Raw genomic sequence first — 27,895 nt, 5'->3', positions numbered from 1 at the left:
TTAGAGTGGTCCGAGGGCTGTCCTCTCTTCGCTCTCCTGCAATAGCTCCTGAGGGGCTGTTCTGCCTCCAAGAATAGCTGACACATTGCAGTGCTCTAATTGCACCCGTTTTCCTGCCGCATCTCCTGCACTGGGAGCGGCGTGCCTTCTGCAGGCTTTATTGCCCAAAGGCTGCTCACCGGCCGGGTTTGCTCCATGGCAGCCCCGCTGCTGCAGATTTACAGCTCCCTATCGTGTATCAGGGTAAAAAGCAGGGTCCGTCCAAAAGTTTGCAACCTTTTAGCCCCTCCCCAGGGCTCTTCTCTGTTCCCATTCCCCTCAATTAAAATAAAGGCATGGAGAGAGAGAGGGAAAGAAGGTGGAGTTGATTTTCTATGAGTAGCACAAGTGGCGAAGTCCAGATAACTTCAGTGGGCATATCCAAGTAAGGATATTTTATGCAGACCCTAGCAAGCTGAAAAACAATAAACAAAAAAAAAAGGGGGGGGGGGAAAGCAGCTAGAATCCTTCTGAAGAATTTCTGCATTTTCTGCAGAGAGAACATAATTGAAGGGGCTTTTTTTGATAAAGGCTAAATTGTGTGCAGGCATGAAAAATTCAGCAGGGAATTTAAGCCATTTCCAAACCACATGAAACATTAAATGTTTCGCTCAAGAATAGCTTGAAGATGGCGTGCATCATCCCAAGCTTTAAGCATTCATCTGATTTTTCTCTTGCAAATACTAAATATATAGTAAAGGAGAGCCAAAGTAGGTTTTATCTTCTTTCTCATGATGGGTGTGGAGCCATTGCCTTGAAAGATTTTGCTGGCTGACCTGACACACACTTTTGTTTACCCATCTTGGCTAGATGATTTTGGCTGCAACATTTTGAAGAACGAGGGGAGCAGATATCAGTGCGGCAGTCTCAGCGTGCTGTTCTGTGCTTGTGATCAACTCCAGCCTTGGGCCCTTGTCTGAGTGGCTCTCAAATTAGCCTTTTAAATCCGGTGGAATTAAAGATTTTAATCAAGCAAGATGTTAATCACCATGACATAATGTGATATGTGTGGCCTGATAACGATATAGAGAAAATCTCTCGGTCTCTTGAAAGCAGAGAATCCTGTTCCTTAAATGATCTTCAACACCCACATCTAGGTTTTGCCTAGATGTGGTACTGGATTTTAAAGCTAGGTTATGCCTGTATTTTTAAATTTAAAATTCTTCCTTTGTGTAGAAAGATAAACGTTGGCTAATTTCAGATCATTCTCAGGTGTCTTCTTGATTACTTCTTGTTTTCTTGACAGCCCAGGTACCCAAATGTGCCATGTTTTCTCTTTAAATAAGGTTGTTACTCACTTGGGTATCTTCCCTCCAGGAAATCTGACTGTGTTTGTTTAAATCCTCTAGGAATGAGCCTTGCTTTTGCATGAGCCGTCACCTTGGATGACTGCATGCAGCAAGTCATGCATTGCAAAATTGCAGTGTGAGTTTTTAAAACCTGCTGTTGTTTGGTTTCATTTAGCAAAGCTGGTTAGTGCTCTCCAAAGGAGGATGGTTCTCTCCTTCTCTAGGCAGACACTAGGGCTGGGACTCACAAGTTTGTCTTCCTGTGCCAAAGATGGTTCTCTAAGAAAACTCTTCACCCTTGAATACCTCCACATGCACTCCTACCAGAGCAGACAGCATGCTTTCTCGTCGTTATGCTGTAAGAACACCACAGTGGCAAGCAGCAACACAACCTTCCCATTATTTCACTTGGGACTGGAAAAAGGCAAGAGAGTATTGATAGTTCTCAGCTCCAGGGCACCACTTCGGTCATGGGGGACATCTAGACCAGGGCCTGGATAGTGTTGATGCAACCAGTCTGCTACAGAGAGCGCTAACCTTGAGCAGTGTGGAGACAAGCCGGTCCAGAGCAGTTGGCCCTAGAAGATGCTTCTCTCCGTGTGAGAAGAGAAGAAAGTAGAGGCATTGGCTCCAAAATTCTCAGAGCTCAGGGAAACTGGGCTAATAAGCAACTCTGAATGATGTAGGCTCCGTGATTCATCATACAGCCTCAGCACATCAGGCATCTCTGTGCATTAAAATAATTTCCGAGCAAACCACCTGCTTGAGCTCTCTCTAGCTTTTTACGCTTGCTAGTAACGTCGAATTGGAAGTCATCCTCCTTCCCACAGCATCTTCTGCCTGACGGAGGAAAAGGTCTATTCTTTCAAGCTCACTGGTGGAGGGATTTTTGTTAGAAGGTGAGATGGACCATCCACTCTTCCCCTCTGCTGCTAAGCACTCTCCTTCCCATTCACTGCTCCAGGAATGTGCTTCTGGTAGCGTGGGGAGATGCATATGTTACAGCGAAAAACCTTTGTATGTCACTGCAGGCATCAGCAGGTCTCAAAGTATGATAGAGGTTTTTGTGCTCATAGGAGATTTATCCTCTTCTCTTGCTCCCTGAGCGCACACTCAAACAATATATCAATTTTAATTGTTTTCTGAGAGGTTATTAATATTGGAGTGGAGATTTAGAACGAAGATCAATCATTAATCTGAAAAGAATGGATTTGCACTTTCCTGCAGCAGGGCTGGAAAAGAAGTTAGGATGAAAGAAGATCAAGAGAGATTCCCCACCTAACATAATTTATTTTTTTTTCCTAAAACTGTCCAAGTAGCAGCTCTGAGGGAAAACCAAACCTCAGAGTGAACACTTCAAAAGTCCAGCCTAGAAACTGTAGCAATATGTTACTACAATTTGTTATCATTTTTTTCCACAACATTTATTTCAAGAATAAAATCTCTGGCTTTTCAAACAAAACCACAATCTTTGCAGAAGATTTTCATTTTCTTCTGCATTTTTCCTTTTAACAATATCCACAAGTATTTCAGCAATTCATTTTCTATTAGTTAAATAGAAAAGTTTGAATTCAGTCTGAAAACGATCTCGCCCAGGTTTCTCTACACCAAATAATTGACCCAGCTTTTGGTGTGGTATGTTTTACTGCAAGGGCACCCTCTCAGTTATCCTGGGCCAGTGCCAGACCCTAATATTTTTTCTCTGGAAGGGAGGCACCATGTGCTGAGCAGAGTTACAGCAAAACTGCTGGTTTGACCGACTGCTTTCTCAGAAGGGTCAGAAGCTTCAAAGGTGTGCCCGGGTAGCTACAATATCGTGGTCATTCCTGTTGGGAATGCAAGATGAGAGCCATGTGTCCCCCAAAACCAGCACAGGTACCACATTGCCACCATTTATCCCTACTTCTATTCTGAGAATAGGCAGCCCGCCTGGGTCAGTTTAGGGAGCGAATTTTATCATCATCAGTGTCATGAATGGGAGTATCATTCTCATCCTTGGGAAGTCCTTTCTGTGCCTCTGTCATTCACCTCTTCCTCGCCCACTTTAGGATGCTGCTGATGGGAAGTGCTCTCTCTGCTCTTGTATTCCCCACCACGGTGCTCTGGGCTCTGACCAGCAAGGAGAAGGATGGGGCGGTTCTCGGTAGGGGATTTTGTGGAACATGGAAAACATAAATGTAGTTACTGATCTAAAAAGTTAGTTTAGCACGTTGTTTCCTAACTGGTTACTTTGTTGATTTATGCAAAAAGTGTAAATTTTAAAGCATTTCTGCTCAAAAGATGGTGATAACTGTGCATGTAAGCGTGTATAATAACTTTGGGGTGGTGGGCAGTGATTCCTGGTACAGAAAGCTTGTGCATCAGTGTTTTAGAGTAAACCTCATACTCCATATCAATATATATTTATATCAATTTATATATGGAGGTACGGAGCATTAGATATTTACTTTGAAAGAAGATAGAGGTGAATTCTATTTATCCAACACTTGCTTTTATCTTATATTATCTTCAGGGATTAAGGCTGTAATTTATTATTCAACTGTTACACTGGTGAATAAGCAAGCAATCCATTTTATAGCATGAAGAATATCTAGCTACTTTTTCTGCTCCCCAGTAGCACTGACTAATTGCAATAGAAGGAAGAAAGCCAGGGCTGTTTGTATTGGTGAAAACAGTGAACTAAGACACATCTTAGTCCTTTGCTTTAATCTCTCCAAGTTTGGGTGTTTATAAAAGTTACATAGGGAGGGGTGGGGAAGAGGATAGGAGGAACTAAATAAGCCAGTTTGAGAATCAGATTATGGGGTTTTTTTTGATCAGTTCATGTATGAGTGGTTTTGCTCTAGTCTCTCAAGCTAGCAGCAGCAGACTTTGTGAAGAGAACGCCTTGCAGGAAGGTCAACCCCATCACCCAGGGAGATGGTCTAATTACGGCAGTGGTTTTTCTTGTCCCTCTCCTTTGTGTGCTGGGCAAGCAGAACGGATCCAGCGCTTCCAGATGTTCTGCAGCATGGGCCACTGCTGGCTCCGAGACTCAAGCCAAGGCTGCAGCGCATCGGGTTTCCTCTGACCACTCAGATTGCAATTCACCCCCAAAGTGGGAAAACAACACAAAAACAATTATAGGCAGAGATAAGTCCGAGATTGCTTAAAAACTGTTGGCTGCAGCTTCCAAAACTTGAGGAAGTCCCTTGGCAATAAAGAGCTCCAAGAGATGTTTTTTGCGATCTGTGCAGTGTTTTGTATCTGATCACTAGGCACAGAGGGGGTTTGGTTAGTGATAAGAAAGGATGTATCTGAAGGACACGGTCCCCATCTTCCCTGGCTGCGTCCTCAGGGGAGAAAGCTGACTGAAAAAACAGATTAATTTTGATTGTGCCACGCAACAACAGCCAGGGATAACGAGGTCTTAATCCAGTGGCGTAGCTCATTTTTTTCAACTCCTTCACAACAGCCCTCTTTAGTAAATTAATGCATATGTCAACTCTTGTCAGGTGCTCTTGGCAATGAACAAATGAGTTGAACACCATAATCTAATAAACAAATAGATAACTCATTTTGGTTTTGTTCTGAGTGAGGCAGTGTTTCCCTCATTGAGCTGTTTCATGGACCTTTCGCTCTGCAGAGGAGAGGGATGGTGTGTGGGAATGCAGCCCGTGTTTCCCCTCTGAGGGTGGGGTTTGCTCTTCTGACTTAGATGCCCTGATTTCCAGCGTATTTCCAGTTGTTTGTGTTGAAGTCTCTCCATCTCAGCAGGCTGTTTTCTGTCTTTTTTTTTTTTTTTTTTCCCCCCAAATCATTCGGAACTACTTTTTCCCCTGTTATTGGACCTGAGCAGCCGCAACTGAAAGCGGGATCTCATCGTACTAATTGCTGCACAGACCAAGTAAGACAGACTCTATCCTTATGTCTACAAACAAACACTGGAGGGAAGGCAAAGGAAGGCTTTGCATGCCCATGGAGTGAGGCGCAGTGGGGCTAGGTGGCATCCCCAAAGTCCTAAAAAAAGTCTATGACAAGTAACGATACTTAGAGCTTTTCTGTTAATCTTATGGCTCTTCTTCCTCCTTCTATTTTAGCACAGATTTTAATTAAAGTTTTACAGTGCCGTGGGCTGTTTCTTGCATTGGCTCAGCTTTAGTCCTTCACTAAGGTTTAGTAAAGGACTGACTTATTTTCTGTAGAGCTGAGTTCTGATACTAGCAGACCTCTCCTCTAAGCAGGTACCGGTGTTACGGAGATAACCGTTACGTGTAACGTGATCTGAGCGGGAGCAAAACTGGCTCATTCGCATCGTGTTTACGAAACGGGTTGTTGAGGTGAGCAAAATAAGTCATCTCTGTTGCAGAGAGGTTGGCATGGGACATTAGCTGGAATGCTTTGCCCCACAGTCATATGGAAAAATAAGTTGAAGAATCAAAATGCAGTCTTGTATCGATGCCTTTGTAGTTAGTGGCGTGTATCGTAAGCGTACGATGTGTGGGATGTTCGGCTGGTGTGCATGGGGGAAAACAACCCGGCATGTGGTTATACCTGCCTCCCCCTACCCTGCGACCATTGGGGCTGCAGGAGCATCAGTTGCATTTTGCTGGGAAGGATGACACGGCTAAGTGTCTACAGACACAAGCTGAATAAAAACAGTGTCTCATAAAAAAAAAAAAAAAAAGTGTTGTTTTCATAATGAGGGGCATCCACTGTGGCGAAGAGGCTGAGATTTTGCATAATTTGGGGAACTGAGCCCTTGTTTCCTACCCTTGTGCTAATTACTGCCTTTGGGGTGTTTTGAGAGGGAGGTCAGTGAGTTCTGACGTGAACCAGAGGTGGGTGGGATTTTCCCCACTGGTGACTGGAGCTGGAGTGAAAGATCTGTGTACAGGACACTAAAGATAGCATCTGTTTGTGCTAAATCAAGTTGCTCAATAAAAGCTGCATCACTTGAAGTGAGCCTGGCATCGTGTGCCAGCGCCTCTCCTTTTAGCAGTCACAAACTTGTAGGCAATGTAAGGGGTCCAGCTCCAGTCCCACCGAAGTACCTGGCGGTGCCTAAATGGTGGTAAAACGCAGTCACCTCTTGAGAGGTGGAAAAAAATGGCTTTTGAGCTGCTGCCTCAGCTCAGACCCACATGTCAAAGCCACCAGTGTTGGATCTCCCTGTTAGCACTCTCCCACGCGGCTCCTCTGTCCCCATCAGTCTCACCTGCTACTCCTGAAAGCCTTAGCAACTCATTCTGGCTCTAGTAACACTGGAAGAAATCCAGAGCGATTCCAGTGGAGCTGTTTTGGATTTGTGTTTGCAGGAGGAATTGTACCTAGAGGTTTTAAGTTAATCGCACGGTCATTTTTCCTCTGTATATTTAACCACCGAAGTTAATTAACATTTGAAAGTTTCACAGGCTGCTTCTTCCATTGTCTCAGCGAGCTGTGGTAAAAGGCGGCGTGGCAGGAGGATGGTAGTCTGGCTGAAGTTGTGCAGATAGGAAAAATGCTGGGAATTGTTTCCAATGAATCCCAGGGGGTTGGGTAGTTGGATGAAGGGATGAAGGTGGAGGTGAGGATGCGTAAGCTGCTATGGCACGCGTTGCCTATTACTGACTTTCCATGTAGTAAACAAAATTACCAGATGATTGTTGGGGTGTGTTGTTTTTTGTTTGGGTGGTTTTTTTTCTTTAAAGAGAATATTTTAAGCAGGACTGCGATTCATAGTCCTGAACTGTAGGGGACTAATGTTCCTGTTCTCCAGCTGGGAGAAACTAATTCAACATCTTGTGTTGTAAACACTCACTCATTTTAACTGATTACACCTCCAATGTTCCTCAAATCACTAAAATTACTAATTGCTATTCCTTACACATCAGAGAGTGAATCCTGAATAATTAACCCCAAATAAAATTAGATGAATTGGCCCTTTTAATTAGAATCCCTGCTGCTGTTTGTTCTGAGCTTCCTTTTCTTACTGTTAAGAGACTTTTAGAATGATTAGAACTGTTTAAGACTTAAACAGCCAGTGACCTTTTAATACAATATAAATCCATAAAAGCAATATTTCAGCTAGCAGGTGGTGAAGTAAATTTTCAGTGCAGCAACCTGACAGACTCAGTATTCCTTTTTTAAATGCTGAGGATCAAATTAGCCAGTGTGTTTTTTTTTTTTCTCCCTCTTGCTTATTAATACAGTAGCTGATTAGCAAAAGTAGTTCAAATGGTAGGATTAGTGATTGGTAAGAGAGTGGTAATTTAAACAGTGCTTTGGGTTGGTGGAGCTGCTTTATTTTAGGAATCACAGGTCAATGTGGTACGTTTCGGTAGATTGTGGAGCTGGTGTGTAATCATGTGACGGTTTCCCCTGCACTGACGTGGTGTCGGTGACCCCTCACGACATGGTTTTGACCAAGGATGTGCTGACACAAAACATGATTTTAATCGTGTGCTTTCCTTGTCCGGTGATATGTGTTAAATACAGATGTTACAGGAAAATGTTCATTTTGGGAAACTTAGTAAGATGCATGTTCACACCTAAGAGTCACCAGGTCATATCTAGCTGAAGTTTTCTATAAAAATCCTGCAGCGTCACTTCTGCAGTATGAAGTTTCCCAGACCACTTAGTAATACTGCAATATTCTGCAGGTTTCCGCAGTGGTTGTTGTGGAATACGGGTTCATGGTAGCCTCAATCAAAAGGATTTCAGCCCAGTGCTAAACGAATTAGAGTTTAAGAGTAAATCTTAATTCTTTCAATGTAGATCACCCTCAAATCGCAAACTTTGGCTTTCTGCAGTAGAAGTTAAGTACTTGAAAGGGCAATGGGAAATGCCTGTATCCGCTCAGTGCTTTCCCAAATGGGGTCTGTTTGGATCAGAATGGAAACACATCAGTGGGGGTTTGCTCCATCACTGTCCTTATTCTGGTCTCTGGATCAGGGGAGAGCTGTGTTTTTCAGGTGATTCAAACTGATTCTGTACTGGCTTCAGAGTCAGAAATTATCAAGATGACGATGAGAAAGGGTTATTTTTGTTTGGAAGGAGAAAAATGAAAAACATCTGGGCATATAGTCTTCAGATGTCAGCCAGAGATCTGGGAAGACCAGTGTGAACCCTGTTTTGTTGGTTGATAGATTTCATGAAGTTGTTGTTTCAGGGAAAAAATATGATGTTTTGCTTTTTTGTGTTTCCAAGGGTTTTTCCCCCCAAACAGTCTCTTCTTACTGAACATGTGAGATCTTCTTCGTGTCTAGAAGTTTTAAAGCTGCAAATCTTCATGTCTAAACAACTGTGTCAGTCAAGGGGGGAGGCAATTACTGTGCTGCAACTCATTTGTTGACTGGCAGATATATCTCCCTGAAAACAAAGGCTTGAGACATGCGAGCCTGATCTTGCAAAAAACTGAAGTGCACTTAGAAATTTAAAGGTTAGACTGTAAGTGAAAAAGGTGCTTGGTGCATGAGACAGGATGTTTTTCTCAGCTTGTACTTGTACCCAGAAGGCATCAGGCAGCCAATGGCAAAAATTTTAAGAGTTTCTATTCAGCCTGACAGGCTCGTGCTGATGCAGACATCTGTTAAGGCTTTGAACAATTTTTTATCTGTACATTTGAAAAGTGTAATAATGAAACATCTAAATCTCCTTGGAAAGTGTAAGAAGGGAGATTTTGGGGAGGAGAGAGGTAAAACCTTGCAAATGCATGTGCACCGCACAGATTTGATTGGAGCCAGAAGCCGGGCTGGGGCTTGGAAGGCATCACTTCTGTTTATGGCTCTGCCATAGTTTCCCAACATAGCCATGATGAACTGACTTAATTTCTGTCTAATTACTTGATTGTAAAATATGGGGGAGAGCATTACTGGGGCTGATAGTATAATCTCTCGTGGTTGTGCAGGGTGATGCTCCAGCGCAGGAGCGGGCACGGGTGCCGAGAGAAGAGCTCAGAGCTGCGGTTTCACGGCACGTTGCGCCGTCGTATCTGAAATAACCGAGCTGGTGCATGTGTCGCTCCACGCAGCCCCTTCGTAGGCTGACTCATGGTCTTCACAGCTGTAAGAAGAAGAAACGAGTAGCTGGTGCAATGAGGAGTGTTTATTTTCTCCTCTAAATGTATGGTAATGGGTAGAGATTTCTCATTGCGAGAGCTGAAGGCAGGCTGCGCCGCGGTGCGAGGAGGGGCAGGATGCGGCTCCCTGCCTGCAAACGTGCCTGCCCCAGGCTGCCTCTGTGGGGGAACTTGCCGTTGGAAGGCCATTTCACCTTCCTTGAAGTAGAAATTGCCTCCCGGAGGTGCCTTGATGTCTCTCCATTGATGGAGCTCGGTCACTCTTATAACTTAAGTACCTCCAAGTGTTCAGGCTGATGCCAGGTGAATGTCAACCAAAATGCCAATCTCGGTGCTGAGCAGCAATCAATACTAATAAGCCTTTTGCCCATCGTATCCCTTATTCACAGAGGGGCAGCGGGGTTAAATTAGGCAGGAGAGGGTGAGTGCTCACGGTGGGACATGTCCTCCATCAGCCCATGGTTAACTCTGGTAACCCCAGAGCCCCATTTCCCCCGTGGCCGCCGGTGCATCCATGTGGACCAGGGGACGGGTCCCTTTCCCAGACGGCTCCCCATGTAGCCGGCTGGCGCTGGAGGTGGTCAGCAGTGGGCAGCAGTGATATGCTCTGCCTGCACATGGACTTTCCTGCCTCCTCCCATGGCTTGCCTGGCTCTAAGCAAGTGAAATCTGTCTGGCTTGCAAAGCTTTGGGGGTGAGGAGAGGTCCCCGAGGTGCATTGTAAGGAGATCCTGCTTAAAGGGAGTGTAAGCTTGCTTTCGGCTTTTTTTCCTCCTTTACTCCCTCAAACGTAGACCTGTTTCTTCCACACATCATCTAAAACCATACGCTGCTCAGGACACAGATTTTACAGTCTTTGCCTGCTTCCCTCTCTGCCAGAGGGAGACTTCCAGCAATGCCAATAATAATAATAATAACAACAACAATAATAATAATAATACAGTAACAGCTTTCCCTCCTGCATCCGAGGGAATACTCTCCCGCAAGTGCAGTGGGAACAGCATTGGGTCCTATGACTGTGTGTGGGAAAGAGGAAAGTGCAGTGGCGGAATAAATAACTAAAGCTGTGAAGGAGAAAAGTCCATCTGTTCGCAGAGGACCAGGAAAAGGCCAAACATCTGCAAGGTCCCCCCAGTTCATCAGGCATCTGCTCTTTGCTTCCCAGTCTAAAATCCTTCCCATTTGTGGGGAGAGCAGAGCCAGCAGCTTATCTGACACAGAGGACAGAGGCAGCAGAGCTGGGCTGGGATGCGGTAAAGCCAGCTGTCTCCTACTGCAAAGAAAAGTGTTTTCTTCCAAACCCTAGAAAAGGGCTCTTCTCTGTTTCTGTCCTTTGCTCCTTCTCTGAAAAATCTTGCCAATGTTTTTTTCGTTTGGGAGGAACGGATCTTCCAAAGGGGCAAAACAGTATTTGTTTTGTGTTTGTTCTAGCAATCACTGTTTTCCCCTTCTGTTACAGCAGTTGTTATTTTCCCTTCTGTTTATGCACAAACCCTGTCCCTTTCCCTGTCTCATCCCCTTCAACACATTCTCTACCTCGATTTTGCTTAGGTGTTTTGAAGGGTTGTAATAAAGCAAGGGTGTCTGACTAATGTGCTGTGCAGGGAGATGAGTCTTTGGCATTGGAGCCGGGACTAACTGGAGAAACATCATCTGAAGTGTATTCTTTGGGAAGTATGTGTCTGCTGGAGTTGAATTTGTTTGCAAAATCACGTTGGTTGGTTGGAGGGTCATTTTCAGAGCAAAGGAGAAAAGTTTACTTAGCACTCAAACATCTGAGCATTTTTTTAGAACTAAACACCAAGATATTAATTTCAAAATATTTCTTCTTTTCTTTTTGCTCTGTATTGTATTTCATATGATATGAAACAAAAGATTGGATTAATTATAGAGCAAAGAGGAGGATGCTGCAGATGTTATTGGACATAATTTTTTTTAAAAATCAATCTTGAACTCTATAATATCATGAGCCAGTAGGTTTCACAGGATTTTATGTATTGGAACAACATGGTTGTCTTAAATTAGTTTTCAGTGTGTTGTTTTTGAACTGTCTTCGTGCATCTGTATTTCGGATGATACTTTCTTAGGGATTCAGAGGGGTTTTTTTGAGTCCTATCAACGCTCACTTTGGGGAAAATGGGAAGAAATTACTTTCCTGGGAAATAAGATCCCTGAAAGTCCTAGGGGGAATTTGTGCCTTTCAGAGAGCGACTTGAAATCTAACAGAAAAGCTTTCCAGGGCTGCAGACCCATCTGCTTCCCATGGCAAATAGCACGAAGGTGCCATGCTGGCAGTGCTGCCCAGCCAGTGCCCATGTCTGGGGCGGGCTGAGCCCGGGGCTTTGGACCTGGGCACGGGTGCTCCAGAGGACTGCGGGTCGCTGGGAGTTGGCTCAGCACCTCTCTCAGCGGTTTGGAGCCTGCTCCTTGGTATTTGGGGATGGCGCTGAGGGCCTGTAGCCGGGAGGCGGTGTGGCATTGCATGGAGATGTGGAGGGTCAAGTAGGGAGCCCATCTTTCCTCCCAAAAGGGTTAAAACCCTCCAAAAGCAACAGTTCCTATGTACGTGAAATGTCATACTTTTATTCATCTTGAACTTCCATCCCAGATGCTGCACACAGGAAAGCCAACAGCAAACAGCTCTACTTGCAGCATCAAGCTTTATGAGAAGAAATAAAAATATACCAAATTGGTCCAAATTACAGGCAGCTGCCTCCCCAGCAGCCAAATCCAGTGCTAATGGCAAACGCCCTTTTTTCCATCCTTAGGAGGTGCTTTCAGCGCCTGGTGTCCTGCTGCCCGCAGCCTGTGCTGCTCTGTCCTTGTTTTCTCCTTTGTGCTCCCACCTCTCATGAAGTTCTCAAGGAGAGGTCTCCCATCTCTATGCTAAGCTGGATGGCTTCATAGCCAGTATACTGCTTTGTCTTCACATCGGCACTTTTGGAAGCTTAAGACGAGCAAATTAAAGTGTAGATATCTTGTACATCAGTGCATGTAAAAAGCCTCCTCGGAGTTAAAAGAGGTGGATGCTTCTGAGCTTGCAACTGGCCCATCATGTGGCTGTTGTCACTGAGAATAGCCTGTGATCTTCCCAGCAGTTCTTTACATGAAGCTATGAGGCCCCTGTAGGAAGAGGGAGATGCAAAGAGCGTGGCTGCCTGCCAGCAGCAGGGATGCAGGAGATGCGCTGGTCTAGATTGTGGGCTCCAGCTCCAGCCCTCCATGTGTCCTCTGCGACAGGGAATCCCTGCTTTTAGACAGCATCTGATGCTATCTTTTATAGTGATCAAGCATAAGCCCACAAGGGGGGTGAATTGGATGGGATCCATCGCAAGGCTGGATGTGGGGTGTTCATTATTGCAAGTTCTGTAGCTGCCTGCGGCAGGTTTGAGATGCAAGCTTCGATCTGTGGAGCTGGTTGTTGGTGCCTTCAGGCTTTGTGGCAAGTCACCTTCTGCTGTGGGGTCTAAGCAACTCTAAGAAATCTGCCAACATTACTGAGCTGTCGTAGCCATCTCCTGAAGCAGCAAGGGGTGCAGCTGAGCATTTAATGGCTAAACGATATGTTACTTCTGTGCCACAAAACCGATGGCAGAGCTGTGAGTATTGCAGGGTTCATGCTGATCATCCATGTCATGATGTGGGGAAATGCTGGTGAGTCTAAGTTCTCCCATTCTCTCTCCTAGGGGACTTCCTTCCTCCACCCCCACCTCCTGTGGATGACCTCGGGAACATCACATCATCACAAGGTGCCTTTCCCCCCCCACCCCCTCTGGATGATGTTACTTTCAATGTGCAGGTAAGAAGACGAGAATTTTATTGTTCGTGCAGAACTGATCCAAAAATTCTGGAAATGAATGAATGATAATAAAATGAGGTGGCAAAGTGCTGTGGTTAGAAATCATGTGTCAGGAACAACCAAATCAGCTTTAGCAAGCAGTGTTTCCCAAGTAGGGAATATTTCCGTTCAAAACTTGCTGGGCTATTAAAGGATTTTTCCCATCCGTCTTGAATTGGAAGACTAATTGCCTTATGTCCTTGTGTTGGCGGATGGGAGTGAAACCTTCCCAGAATGAATTGTTTTCTGGAAGGGCCATCTCCTTCCATGGACTGTGGAGAGACTTTAGGGCGGTAATTCGATCCTAAAAGTGATTTGTTTAGATGCCTAAAATTAAGGGAAGCAAATAAGCCCTGGCCCAGGCTCCAGTGATGTCACTGAGACCCTTTTCACCCCCTTTTTGCTGGCTTGGATCCTCTAGATTTGCCATCTTGGATGAGAGTGCAACTCCTAAGATGCATCAGGTGATGATGGCATGTTCTGTGTGGTTACGGACGTACCTTGAACACCTTTGAAAAGTATGAACACCTTTGTGCAGACATCGCCGGCTTGCCTGGAGTGCTGGGTACTGTTGTGTTAGCTCAGGCACATTCAGGAGAGATGTATTCAGACTGCAGGGACAGGCTGTCAAGGTGATCAAGGAGTAAGGAGCTGATCTTGCCAGTGGAGACCAGAAGAGTTTGGCTTGTTAGCTGAGCAAAAGGAAGACTGGGGCGGGGTATGGTTGCAAATTTCAAATACGTTTGGGGAATAAGCACCAGAGAAGAACAACTGTTTCAGCTCTGGGTGAGTGTTGGTGCAGGAACGGGAGAGGCTGAGCTTGCCAGAAGTACCTTCATGCTGGTGTTCGGAAAGTTTCTAAGCACTGAGGCTGCAAAGGTCTGGAAGAGCCTTCTGGGAGGAGTAGTGAGAGCAAAGTGAGCGTGATCTAGGTTTGAGGCTGATGAAAGTTGTGTAACCGCATATACACAACCATGGGGCTGCTCTTGATGACCCTGGAAGGTTGTGGCAGTCCTGTGTCCCTCAATGGATTTGAACCTGAGAATAGGCTAGCGGGCAGATATTAAACAGGATTCAAGAGACCTGACTTAGTTCCCGACCCCGCCACAAACTCTAGAGTCAATTCATCTACTTTGTGCCTCTGTAAAAAGAAAACGTGTCCCTCCCTCGTGGGCTTCCTGTGATCTCTTGCCTGTGGTGAGATGTTCAGACGCTATCACAAAGTCTCAGCGTGTTCCTGCAACGGGTTCGCTGTTACAAGCAGCCTTCGAGAGGGAAGGGGTTAATGAGGATTGCGTTCTCCCTTGCCAGGAAAGGCTGCAGCCGTCAAGGACATTAGCCAAGTGCGGAGCATGGCTTTTCCCAGCCTTGGGGGAATGAAGTAATTCCCCAGCAAGTGTTGTTCTGTCTCTTATCTCTCCGAGAAGAGTGGACCCCGTGGGAGCAGGGGAGGTTCCAGACCGCCCTGGGAAGTGGCGAAGCAGCAGGCTTCCGGCGAGGGCAGGGTGCTGCCTGCACGGCTGCCTGCGCAGGAGCCTGGGCAGCAGGAAGGGGTCGGGGTGCCTCACGTGATTCTCCGGGGTCAGGCTTCCCCCTTGCCAAGTCGCCCAAGGAGGGGACCTCGCTGTGTTTATTGGAAGGGGCTCGTGTCTTCAGGTCCTCATTCCTCCCTCCTGCAATGGGTCCAAAGATGTGCCCCGTGGTAGAACCACCTGACGGGACAGCTCTTCCCTGCTGAGCTCATGAAATTGCTATTTGTCACACCCTTTCTCTCTGGCTTTGGGAAGCTGGGGCTGGAGCCGTGTTCACAGCGTTGGGTTTTGGCAGGAGCTTGGTTAGAGCGAGATTCCTTCATGTGGCATCCCGTTTGGAGGAAGGTGAGCCTACCAGTTGTACCCCAGCACTCCTGCCTGTCACCACCCCCAGATGTACTCTACGCAGCAAATGCAGGTCCCTGCCTTTAATCTGTGCTCTCTTGTCACCTTTTTCCCCTTTCTTTTCCCTTCCATCCTCTGAAGGAGATTGGGAGCAGACAAAAGCCAGGGCTAAGTCAGGAGCCGGCGGGGTCTCGTGTTGCAAGATCAGCTCCTTATCTTGCAGGAGCAGCAAAAGCCATGCTGCAGCAAGATGTAAGGCCCGAGAGATGAGGGAAAAGGGTAGGTGGCGATGCAGAAAGCTGCTCGATGCCGTTGTGCATTGAACACAATCATTTCCATGACTGCAGACGGAGGTTCCTGCGCTGAAGGAGTGGAACAAATGGCGGCTTGTGTTCCTTCTGCTGTGAATCCTTTCTCAGCCCTCAGGACATGGTTGCCTGAAGGCAAGGATCTCATGAGCATGTGTTGGAGCCTGATCCAACAAACTAAAGCCAAGCCTGATTCTGCTTTCTGATGCCAGAACACTTCATTTCCATGCCTCAGTTTCCCCGTTGCTAAATGTAAGTGCTGGAGCCGATGACCCCGTTCCTGAGCATGGACCAGATCTGAGGCTGCTGCCTGGGGTGGTTCGGCCCCTGCAGACCCAGTGCGAGCCCTCCAGATTTACTCCAGGGTTTGAAATTTATCTGCTCCAGAAAATCAGCCCCTTTACAATAGAAATTTCTTTCTGGATGGCAGAGTGCTGATGACAACTTATGAAATATGTGTGCTGTGGCTCCAGGTAAAGCTTTTTATACTAGGTGTTAAGTTGATGAGGGCAGCAGAATATATATGTTTAGTTTATTATCATTTCATGCGTTACTGTTAGCAGACAGCTAAAAGCTGCACAGATTATTACAGTTTAAGTTGTAGCTTAAGAGCAGCAGTTAAAATAATAATGCCCAGTTTTCATAGGCCTGTTTATCTCTGGATCTCTATTTGGACAGTGGAACTGGCCACTTAGGATCAGATCCAAAAAGGTACTTTAGTATCTGACTTCCCTTGAGGTGCTTATGCTCTGATGGAAATCAGAGGAGGACTGGGTTGTGAAATACCTTTGCAATAGATCTGGCATTTTCTTGTAATTTCTGTCTTCCCATCTAGATACGTCATGTTCGGATTCACAGCAGGGCTGGGGAGGAAAGCGGAAGGAAATTTAAACTCTTTTCTTATTAACTGTAATACTTCAAAAATAAAAAAAGAAAAGGAAATGTTCATTTAAAAAAAGAGTGTGTTGGGGCTGGGGGACAGTTGTGTTGGGAAGTTCCCCTTCAGCTGAAGTCAGACGGCGAAGGCGAGGGCTTGTTCCCAGAATGGTGGTGAGGGCGCGGCGATGGCGTGTTTGACAAATAAGGACATGAGCAAAGAGCCTTTTGCCACGTTGGCTTGGGCTCAGTTTAAAAGAGAAAAAAAAAAAAATCCTGGACGGGAAGAAAAATGAAATCACTGTTTGTCAAAGGGAAATAGATATATCTGGGAGGGAGGGAGGCAGATTTTTATTATTTTTTTTGCCTTCTAGTTTCAAAACAGTCATTCTGCCCAGGCCAGGGAAAGCAACAGTGAAAAACTCTCATAAGCGATCTCTCAAGTGCCCTGTTTGCTCACAGAGAGGGACCCTCGCTCATGGCGCCGGCAATTTCTTCCTTCCTCGCCAGGCAGGGTTGCTCAGGGATGAGGACTGCGCACAGCGGTGAGAAAAGCCGGTCACTACTCCACGTCCCGTCCCCGGGAAGGCTGGCTCTGGAGCCGTGTGTACTACGGGTGCATCTTGATAAGCTGTATCGTGGGGGCTTCAGATCTCCACCGGCTTTGAAATGACCAGTTAAAGGACAAATAAACCTCTCTTAAAGGAGAGGTTCAGAGCCCAGCGTTTTGTGTCGGGGCAGGACCTGGGTGTCTCAGAGCAGATGCAACTCAGCTGCGGACCTGCCAAGGGCCACCTTGGAAAAAAATGCATTTAGGAATTGCTGCTCATTACCCACAGGTGCTGTGTCTGCAGTGTGGCTCTGATTTTTCGTTTGGGACCCTATAAGATGCTACCGCAACACGGAAAGGAGAGGATTGTATTCAGCTGGGAGATTGCCCCTTTCCCAACAACCCCTGGCTGTTATCAGTGTGTGTTCTATTGACAGGCCACAAAACACTTCACAAAAGAAATACCAGTCTCTCCCTGATAAGGAAGCTGAAGCAGGGAAAGTGCCTTGCCTAGGTCACCAGGCTGACCAGCGGCAGGCTAAAAATAGGACCCAGATCTCCTGCGTCCCAGAGCAATTCTGTTTGCTACATTGCACAACCTCATTACTGTAAAAACTGCGAATTAATGAGTAAATACCATCAGTGGCTGAGACCAGAAAGAATTTGGGATATACCAAAAAGGATGCGCAAAAGTGGTTTAGGATGGGGTTTAGAGTGAAGAAACAATCGGACTTTGAATAGTTGCATGAAGGGTAGATTTAGATTAGATATTAGGAAGAAATTCTTTACTGTGAGGGTAGTGAGGCACTGGAACAGGTTGCCCAGAGAAGTTGTGGGTGCCCCTTCCCTGGGAGTGTTCAAGGCCAGGTTGGACGGGGCTTTGAGCAACCTTGTCTAGTGGACGGCATCCCTGCCCATGTCAGGGGCAGTGGAACTAGATGATCTTTAAGGTCCCTTCCAACCCAAATCATTCTATTATTCTATGATAAAATAGTTTAATACACCAGTTCTTGTTATAACCACCTATGTGTGGGAGGGGCTGTAGTGCTGCGCTGTATGTGGGCAGGAGCTATTCTCACGTTCAGACCTACTGGACTCACGGACCAGGTTGTATTGTCCTGCTCCGATATGCAGGAAATCAGCCAAAGGGCTCAAATTCCTATTGCCAAGGAATTGTGGGAGGAGAAATGCCGAAATGTGGTCTGAAGGCGTATGCGCCTTCCTCTACGAGGCTGTTCAGAGGAGACCTGTCTCGCTCCTCCCTAGTGCTTGCGCCTGGGAGAAGGTGGGAACGTGTTGATAGATGTGAGCGGCGAGAGCCTCATCCTTGTTACGGAGGAGGCTGCCAGGCATTTTGCTGTCTGATTCCCTCCCAGCGAGCGGTGGCGGTGGTGCCTCTTCGTGGGCTGTGACTCACCAGCTAAGGAAACAGCCGGAACGGAGGAATTTTTTTAATTTTTTTTTTATTTTGGGTGCACATATTGACAAATAGTTGAGGAGGGAAGAGCGTGATTTTTGCCTACGGGAGGGTGCTGCCTTAAATAGCACGTCTCCTGCTTGGCAGCATGGTGGCTGGGCTCTGCCTGGGTGCTGGGCTTGCTTTAAATCGCCTGCCTTTTAATGTTTGGAGAAGCCGAAAAGGCCAAAGAGAGCAGAACATGTGTTCAGCCTCCCTCTAGTGCTAGATTTTGTTAATCATTGGGATTATTGGCCTGGGTGTAGGTGCTCGCTGGTGAGGAACATGGGTAACGCGGCGCAGCTCTTGCTGCTAGCGGGGCTGCCTGGCTCCGGGCAAGGAGTGGTAGCTCCCAGTGACTCTGTAAATAAAGCCATAGTCTGTGTGTATCGCTTGCCATTCGAGATCCAGCTTTTGCAGATTTCTGGGACTCCTAACCTGATTTATTAAAATCCATGCGATAAGCAACTGCCTTTTATCTAAATTGAAGCCGTGTCCAATAATATAAATAAATTACCTGGTAATGTTAACCCTCTTACTCAAGCCTTGGCTTTGCAGGAATGCTTTTGATCTGTCCTCCCTTCTGCCTTCCTCGTGTGTTTGAGAAACAGGAATGTGCTGTGCTCTGAATTAGACCTGAGCAAATAACATGTATGCTCTCTGCATGTTTAAATGCTCACTGGCTCTCTACAGGTCAATATGTGTTTGCTCTCTAATAGGGGTTTCTAGGCACTAAGGTGAGAAAAATCAGTAATACAAGGTCTGTATATGTTGATGAATATCTGGATGCATGACAGATAAAATGCATAAAAATATAGATAAAATGCATTTTCCATATGCATATATATACACACTCTATATATGTATGAGAAATGAATAATGAGTGGGGGTATAGAGCAGACCTCCACGTTACTGGGGAACAAGCATGCACATTTTATCCCTGCTGTTTTTCTATCTCTTTCTGTGGGTAGCATGACCGGTAGATCCAGGATCACAAGAGAAAAGGAACACTGAGCATTTCTTTCAGGCAGCTCTTGATGCAACCCGTCTTATATGCATGTTTGTTTTACAATGCCAAACCACATTCTATTTTAAATCTTTAATGAACCTCTGTTCCCATCTATGTAACTTTCCAATCCTTACTCTCTTCAGAATAGACAAAGATGCTTATTATAAACCACAAATTTTACTGAAAGGGTAAGCTGGAAAAGTTTTAATTGTACAGCATAAGCCTGCCATTCATCTCTCTGCCTGGCTATTAATATCTTGGCAATGTTATAATGCAATACAGCCTTTAATAGCTAACCCTCTCGGCAAGGACTACAAAGGAAGCAAGGATCCAAACAGTTAACTGTGCTCATTATTTTCATCGTGCTTATTACTGTGTTATTTAATGTATTTGTTATGTTATTGTTTAATATAGTAACACAGCATGCAGGATGCGCCAGGACCTGCACTGGTGCACACTCGTGCCTTCTTTGGGAGGAGGGTTGCGACTGAGGCTGGCAGATGCTTTCGGAGATGGAACAGAGCGGCTTTTGATAATCTGCCGTACAGCAGGTGATGAGGTGAGGGAGCAGAAGAAAGCAAAAGCCTAATACAGATCATATGTAAGTAAGGGTATGGGACCATCTAAAAAGTTGTGATAGGAAACAGAAAGGTCAGAGATGTTGCTGATTGTGATGTTCAGAGATCATCAAGCTAGAACCATCCCAGGTTAAGACACATTGCAGTGTTATGCACATGTGCTGGCTTGGGTCCAAGCAGCATGGCTGTGGTCCCCCGGTGCTGTGCCCGAGGTTACAAGCCCTGGTGGGCACCTCCTGGCTCGTGTGGGTACATCTCTTTGTGGGACACTGTCACACCGCTGGCGCTGGAGTTGGGTTCAGTGCTGGCACCTGCGGAGAGGTTAATCTGTAACCTGGATTATCCACCCGTGGATAATAGAGACATGAATGGGGAAAGTAATAGGGGAGGCATGGAGAGCATGCAGAAAAAGCAGGCAATTTTGTCCTGTCAGAGCTAGTACCGGCCTGTGACAGACAAAAAGGAAGCAAAACCATCATTGTATCCAAGGTAGAATTATTTAAGCAGAGGGAAAAATAAAAGATAATGAAGATGTGGGAATTCTCCCATCAAAGCAGATGAGCTGAGTGATGGAAGAGAGTGAGATAACATGATCAGAATTGAAGAAATTTCTATTCTTCTAATTTCTGAGCGCTGTTCAAATCTTCTGTTGGATTAGCAGGTCCTAGGAAAGATCTCTTGCAAGATCGGTTGCTCCTGTGTCAAATCCTGGGTAGCCTGTGTTGCATTAGGGAACTGTAACATAGGGGCGAAACTAAGACAAACAGACTGTCAGTAGCAAGAAGGAATTCTAAAAGTTGCAGCAGACAAATTACTACGCCTTTTCTATGAAGCTGGCTGGGATTGGAAGATGTGGTTTAGAAAGTCAAAGTCTTTCCATGCAGCTTGGCATGGTGGTAGGCTGGAACGTGACAGAGCAGAGAGAGTCAGATTCCCACCTTGGTTTTGGTGCTTTAAGTACTATGATGCTGTGCGGTAAAGAAATGAGCTTCGGTCAAACAAGATGAAAGGAAATACAGCTATACTGATTGGAGAATCCACTTCTCTGTCTAAATTCAGTTTTACAGCCCTGGAGTAGTTCAAAGAGTAGGACAAACTTCATCCTATTTTTGATGCAAATTTTGCCTGGCAGCAATGAGACGTGGATATGGAGAAGTTGTGAGAGCATGTAATTTCCAAGAATGGAAGTGGCTCAAATGCAGGTTCCTGTCTCTGTTTTTTAGTTTCCATTGCTGGTGAAAAACAGCTTCAGCTGCCATGACGGGCGGTTTTGTTGTCAGAAAATGTTGCCTCTGCGAAGAGCGTGCGGCACTGTGACTAAGCAATCTGAAAGGTGGTAGAAATACCGATGAGAAATGTTGTTGTAGCCAGAGCTGGAGGAATGTGTTCCAGGACAGAAGGGCAGGCATAATTTTAAGTGTCTGCTGCCATTAAACTCCATCTTTGCAGGACCATTCCCCACAATTGTATTTTTCAGTTTTGATTTGCTGATGAAAATGCAGGATGTTGATTAGCTTTAAACACACAAGGAACAGGTAGGGAAGAGCATCTGGGAAACATCATATGACGTTTTTAGGGTTTTGGTTTTAGTGGTGTGAGAGGTAAAATAGAAATATTGGGGAAAGCTGTAGCAACTCCAAGTGCTGCTGAAGTCAGCAAGTGACAGCTCTGTCAGAGGTGCTGTACAAACTCCTCTCATTCAACAGTCCCAAGCTACAGCCCCTTCCCTCTCCATCTCCTCATTTCCGCGTCTCTCTCTTGCCATGGAAACAGCCTCACGTCTTTTCACATCCCAGATCTAGCCTTAGTCTTCAGCTCTGTTACTCCACTCACTCCTGAGTCTCTCTCCCCTTCCTCCCTCTGTCTCTGGCTCTTCAAATCCCCCTGGTTGTGCCCTGCAATACCCCTCTGTGTTCCCAAAAGATTCCACCTGCGAGGTCTGTGCAGACGTTTGGGCATCAGGGCTTCCCGCGGGTGGTGGTAGGCTCTGGGAGCGGTGTTTGGTGGATGCTAAGGTCAGGTGAGCCTCTTAAAAGACATTTAGGTAGGGAATATACTTTCTGTGCAGAAGTAAAACCCGTTTGGCTTCTGGGGCTGTGTTGACCCGAAGCAGAAACACAATTACAAGAGATTTTCCTGAGGTCTAATGTGTGCTGGGGACACCATGTTTTCTGATGCATGAATTCTTATTGAAAAACAGCAACTTACATTCATTTATCTGCATGTGGACAGTATCAAAATAAACCTCAGAGCTCACCTGGGAGGGATCTGCACACTGGGGATTCTCTCTGCAGGGTTTTGCAGCGGTCTCTGGGCAGCGCAAGTTATTAGTTGTTAAGCTTTCTGCATAATTCAGGTCCTTTTTCTTCAGCTAAGGTTCTCACTTAGGGAATATGTAGAAGGCAAGGTGTCCGAACGAGGAGGTGGTGGTTAAAAAAGAAAGAAAACCCACGGTCATCCAGCCAAATCAAATACCAGACACACATCTGGCAGCTTGAAGGGAAGGTGAAAGCGGGCCTAATGGTTTGGAAAATGAGATTGCAAACTTCTTGAAGGCAAGGACCTTGCTCCGTGAATCAGAACTGTGGGGTCTCCTCAGCTGAGGGTTGCCCGCCCCTTGGACTGCAGCCATCAACCGCCCTAAAAATGTGCGGACTGAGGCAGAGTCCAGATTTTCCTCTTCTCAGCTTTGAGAGACATATAGTAGATTTTTAACGTGACTCATTTCTGCAGAAGCCAAACCCAAGCCATTGAATTTCATGTAGTTTTATACATCCATTTTGCTGACATTTTGCCAGGCTCGCTGGGAGATTCTTGAATCCTTGCAAACGGTTTGGCGCGCACCCCTTCTTATTACAGCAAAACAAGCAAACAAATTCAGAAGTATGTTATATGTTTAACTTCTGGACTTGGAACTTACTCAGGCTGTGAGAATTGACTGCCCAATTTTAATTTTACTTTTTTTTTCGGTGGTGATTTCCTAATAGCTTCACAGCCCATGTTCAGGAATGCTTTCTCAAATTTGGAGAAGCTTGACTGTGTGCTTAAACTTCATTAAAGTTGATAGAACTTTAGCACACGTGTAAAATTAAGCATATGCTTATGTTTTATACAGCCTTTTTGCAGGTGACACAAGCAGCTGCATATGGGTTTCCAACATGTGATTAAATTCCAAAAGGAGTTTTTAAAAACAGTTTTAGTCAACCTTAATTTTCTGAAATTGGTAGCTTTAACAAAACCTATCTTTTTTGATTAAAATTGCCTGAGACGCGTCCCTTTTAAAAAGCTCTTCATTTAACTGTCACAATATACAGTTTTGTGTGGGATAGAGTTTGTTCATGTAAATTTAATTTCCAGTTAAAGTGGTACAAACAAAATGATTTCAGTAGATCTTTATGAACACGGCAGTGCTGTTGCTTTCTCACCTCTGTCGATGTGGGGGCCAGGCAGAGCCATTAAATTGTCAGCTGTGCCCTTCTGCGTATCGCAGATCGTAAAGTTTCGCCTGGTCACCCAGGGAGACCAAAGGCATCCAGCCTTGATCCGCAGACATCAAGAGATGGAGAAATCTTGGAAGCTTGTTCTAGCATTTAATTACCTGCAGTATTACACATAAGTAAATCTCTGTTATTTTTAAATAGAATTTCCCTGGCTTCGGCTTCCCAGCTGCTGCGAGTTTTTCTATTTTGCTAGATTGGACAGTCCTGTGGTGTCTGGCATTTTCATTCTGTGAAGCTGTTTAGATATTGCTATCGAGCTACTCAATCTCCTTCATAAGTGAAACCAAGTGAGCTCTGCGTGTCTCGTTGTCAGCTGTTTCTGCTTTGCTGGGGGGTGTCTCAAGTTTTTAAAACACTGCCTTCAAAACTGGACACGGTATTTCAGCGACAGACTCACCAGAAGTGTTGAAAGGAGTAAAATCACCTTCAGCTCTGTGCTTTCCTTGCTCCAGGATGGCGTGACACCGGGCAGGAGCTGGTGTTTGGTGTGGTTTTCCCCTATGGAATATAAATCCAGAGTCGGGGGGCTGGGTGTGACAGCTTACCCTGTGCGTAGGCGTGTGTAATTCATGGCTTGTCAGACACGTCCTGTGCCGTTGGAGGCATCCTCCTCTTCCCTCTTCTCTTAGGCCAGAAAAGGAAAGAGGAAGATCACGACTTGGCCAGGATGTGGAGGTGAAGGGAGTCTTCGCTCTTGGACATCGCCATGGGGTCTTTTAGAAATGTAACGTTCACGTCGTAGGAGTCAGTGGGAAGGTCTTCCTTTATTGCAGCAGACACTTAATGAGCTATTTGGTTTCTACATTGATTAAACTTTGCAACTGTATTGGGGTAATTGGTTACTCTTCGGTTATGGTTCCCCTTGGAGGCAGATGATGAAATATCCGTTATCTCCTCTTGGTTCTCAGTTTTTCTGCAAGCAGCAATACTCTGCGGGGAACATCAGCTCTGCTTGATGGCTAATTAAACATTAATTTGTGACTATATTGGAGCAGATTTTAAGTCGGTGGGGGAGTGGGCAAAGAAAGAGGAAACTTTTAACAGTCACCATAATTATCAATAACGAGTCCTAATGTAATTGCATTAATTAAAAGAAAAAGGATATATTCCCTGCTGCTGTAAAGTTAGTTACAGTCAGTGAAAGTCATGCTGGGTCAAAAGAATTTCATGGCTGGCTATTCCTGCCCCATGAACAGAGAGGTAGGGCTGTCCTGCAGAAGGCATAAAGAAAAAAATTATATATTCCACTTTATATTGTATATTCTGCGGATGAACAGGAACGTTTCACTAATTCAATTTAATTCCCAAGGACGAGTGAATGTAACTCCACCCAGAGAATATTAAATTGCCTTAATGGAAAAATAAACTGGTTTTATTCTCCCCCTTCTCTCCCCATCTTCCCCATTCAGTTTTCAAATAACTTTATGTGCCTCCTAAGCTTATTAATACACTTCTCATCTTGCTGCTGATTTTGCATCTGGTAGCACTTAAACACAGACAAGACTCCCAAAGCTTTTGATCAGACATGTTAAGTAAACTATCAGGACTGTCGGGTCTGCTGCTCTGGCAGATGTTGGCTCGTGGGACTTGTCCTCTCTCTTCATCCCTCGACTGTTGCTTATCAAATCCGTCCTGTTGCTTTCATGTGCTTGAGGATCATGGTGCCTCTTCCCCATGTACTAGCTGGCCCGTAGTATGAAGATCCTCCGGTCGACTGAATGACATTTGCCATTTTGCTGTTTTTCAGTAGCACGGCAGTTTTGAAAGCCCCATTCAGCCAATCTTGAAATCTCCAGAACTTCCTTCCATGGACAAAATGTCAGAAACCCGAAAGAGCTGGGTGCAGGTTTGAATGCCCGAGGTAGAGGTGTCAGTCTGTGATGCGGGGAGCAGGGAGCTGGATAACACTGTCCTGGGGCAGAGCAGATGAGGGCTGAAGGGGCCAGACTCTCCAGCTTTGGGGCACCTACAAGTGCACACCTAGGCTACAAGGCGGATCTTGTTGAGTGCTTTGACCTATTTGCTGCATCCTCTTTACTCCTGTTGCATAATTGTCTTCTGTTGTCCTCAAGGGTGGCAATGGGACAGGGAGTGTTGCACATCTCTTCATGGGCTATTGTCCATGTCCCATCACAGCCACCGGGGCCATCAGCTGCTGGTCTTGGGCCCCGTGCTTCAGCAGAGCGTGCCCTAGGCCATGGAGCCTGTTGGCTAAACCTCTATGATGCAGCTTCATCCGTTTTTTGTTTCTCCTCACTCATCCAATATCCAGGGCCAAATCCTCTTCTGTGGTCTTGAGAAGTCTGGACAAACCCTGGGTGTTTGTGGGAAAAGCTTCTCGCCAGCGTTAGGGGCAGGAGCTGTTTGGAAGGGAGCGTAGTCCTGGGCTTTGCCCTGGCATTATCGCTGCCCATCCACACCGGTCGCATCCTGCACCTGAGCAGAGCCAAGGTGCTGATTTTGGGATTGGGGCCCCTCTCAGGATGTGCAGAGAGCAATGGCTTATTAAACAGTGATGGAGGAAAGGCCACTGGTCCACAAGCCAGCACTCAACATGGCGGTGGCTCGGATCCAGCCCTCTGATCATGTGAAATCAGGGCCATCCTGCAGTGAAATTGCAGCTGGAGCTTGGATGGCTTGGACAGCGGTTTGTTGTCTTCTGGCAAGTTTTGTCAGGGCTGGGACAGCAAATACAGAGAATGAAGTGTCCATTAAGGGGCTGGGTTGGCCTGGTGGATTAGTGCCTTCATCTGGTGGCCAGAAGGAGCTTGGCTGTGTCTCTGAGTTGCAGCACCTCGCTCCCATCCCTCTACCTGCTTTCCCTTCCCGGGGCTGGTATCCAGTTGACAGTAAGCTCCTTGGGACGGGGATGTTTCCTAACTATTGTATGCATGCAGTGCCAGTCACACTGATCTCTAGGGAAATATAAATCTTTATTGTCATACAGATTCGTAACTGCAACAAAGTCTTTGCTGTCTGTCATATATGTGTCCCAGGAGGCTGAGTGCAATTGGCTGTGATTTCTGTTGTCTCGGCTACAAGGAGGGAAGAAGTGGGTTTCCAGGTATTGGTCCAAGCCCTGGCACTAAGGTGATGGTCAGTTATTAACCCTCAGAGATTGACATGTACCCACCAGCAGGAGAAGTGACTCCTGGCTGGTGTCAGCTGGCGGATATAAAGCACAATTGGAGGCTTCAGGTAAATGTCTATAGAGAGCCAAATCAGATCAGCAATGGTCAGTCGTGAGTGTCCAGAGGAAAATGTAAAAAAGGAAGCACAGAGGATTTTTTTATTTATTTTTAAAGTATCTTGGTGGAGTTTTCTTCCACATGTTTCTCCAGCTGCTTTTGAAGTCTGTGTAAACTCATAGCAACCACAGCATTTTGCAGCAGAAGTAGCTCTGCAGCTTAGCAGCATGTTGTGCGACGAAACACCTACCCCCTTTTCTTTGTTTTGAGACCGATGCCTTCTAGTTTCATGCTTTCTTCTTCTGTTATCTGCTTTCTCTTTTTTTTTTCTAAATTTTTATTATTTGTCCATTTTATAAGCCTCCTACACCGCAGTGAGTTTATAAATTGGTTGTTAAGGTTGGCAAGATGTCTCCTAGCAATGCTTAGCAAATAACTTTTCTTCATCTGCTTGTTCATTTGCCCCAGCTGTAAGCCCGTGCAGTTCTTTATAACACCTTGCTGCTTCAGAGGTAAGACCAGTTAATCCTCAGGATACCCAGTGCTATTTACATTTTACATGGGTGGAGAAATTGAATGTGGGACTGTGGCTACCCCAGACCCATGCCGTAGATCTGGGGCTGAGATGAGCTTGGACCTCGGGAGCACAGTCCCCTTTACCTTGCTGTGTCTCCTGCAGTTTGCTGCAGCACAGCTGATGGTGTGAACTTTGCCAAGGAAAGATATTTGGCACATTTATTGGCCCTTTTTGGGGCAGTAAGGTAGGCTGGTGTTTAGTGGATGATCGCCTCCCACCCCGTTTAAGTCCCGTTCCAGGTAGGCCCACCTGCCTCCTTACGGGGAGATCTTCAAAAGTGGCCAGACTTGTAGAAATGTTGCTCAGTTAAATGACAGCAACGTCCAAGAGACACCAAATGACGCCTTTGAACAGCCCACTTCAAACTTTTGAAGTGTTTTCCTTTGGTTCAGCTAATATCCAGCAACACAAACCAGGTAAAACTATTCCGTGCCTGAAAAAAAAGAAAGAGCAGTGGAAAAAATAAATCAAAACCTAACTTCCCTTTGGCTTTTATCCTTGATGTCATCAAAGAACTAAAAAGGATATTTCAGGCCTGGTTTCAGCCTGATGGAACAGCAGGGAAGTTCTTTTCTATTAGATCCTTGATACAATCACGTCTGGTGAAATCACTGCGGTCACATCTGCTGAAATCTTCCATCGTTTCGGATTTGTTTCAAAAGACTCAATCTTTCTGTTTTTAAAGGGCACGACTACTTTTCCAGCCCCTCCTTGGTGCCTGGAACAGTGATTAGGCATCAGTCAAGCATCTTAGACCCCCCACCCCCAC

At 45.7% G+C, this 27,895-nt stretch overlaps 1 protein-coding gene across 8 annotated transcripts in view; it reads left to right on the top strand.

The window, feature by feature from the left end:
- Window positions 1-27,895, top strand: part of LPP (LIM domain containing preferred translocation partner in lipoma) — a 352,635-nt gene that overhangs the window by 149,345 nt on the left and 175,395 nt on the right. For all 8 annotated transcript variants that reach the window (XM_076341104.1, XM_076341110.1, XM_076341109.1 and 5 more), the window contains one exon: window positions 13,056-13,168. In XM_076341104.1, the coding sequence (XP_076197219.1) occupies window positions 13,056-13,168 (113 nt within the window). The remainder of the gene's footprint in view (window positions 1-13,055; window positions 13,169-27,895) is intronic.

The sequence above is a fragment of the Aptenodytes patagonicus genome, chromosome 6 (assembly GCF_965638725.1).
Source record: "Aptenodytes patagonicus chromosome 6, bAptPat1.pri.cur, whole genome shotgun sequence".
NCBI classification, from domain to species: Eukaryota; Metazoa; Chordata; class Aves; order Sphenisciformes; family Spheniscidae; genus Aptenodytes; species Aptenodytes patagonicus.
Note: the sequence above shows the minus strand (reverse complement) of the source record. Positions and strands in the feature narration are given on the sequence as shown.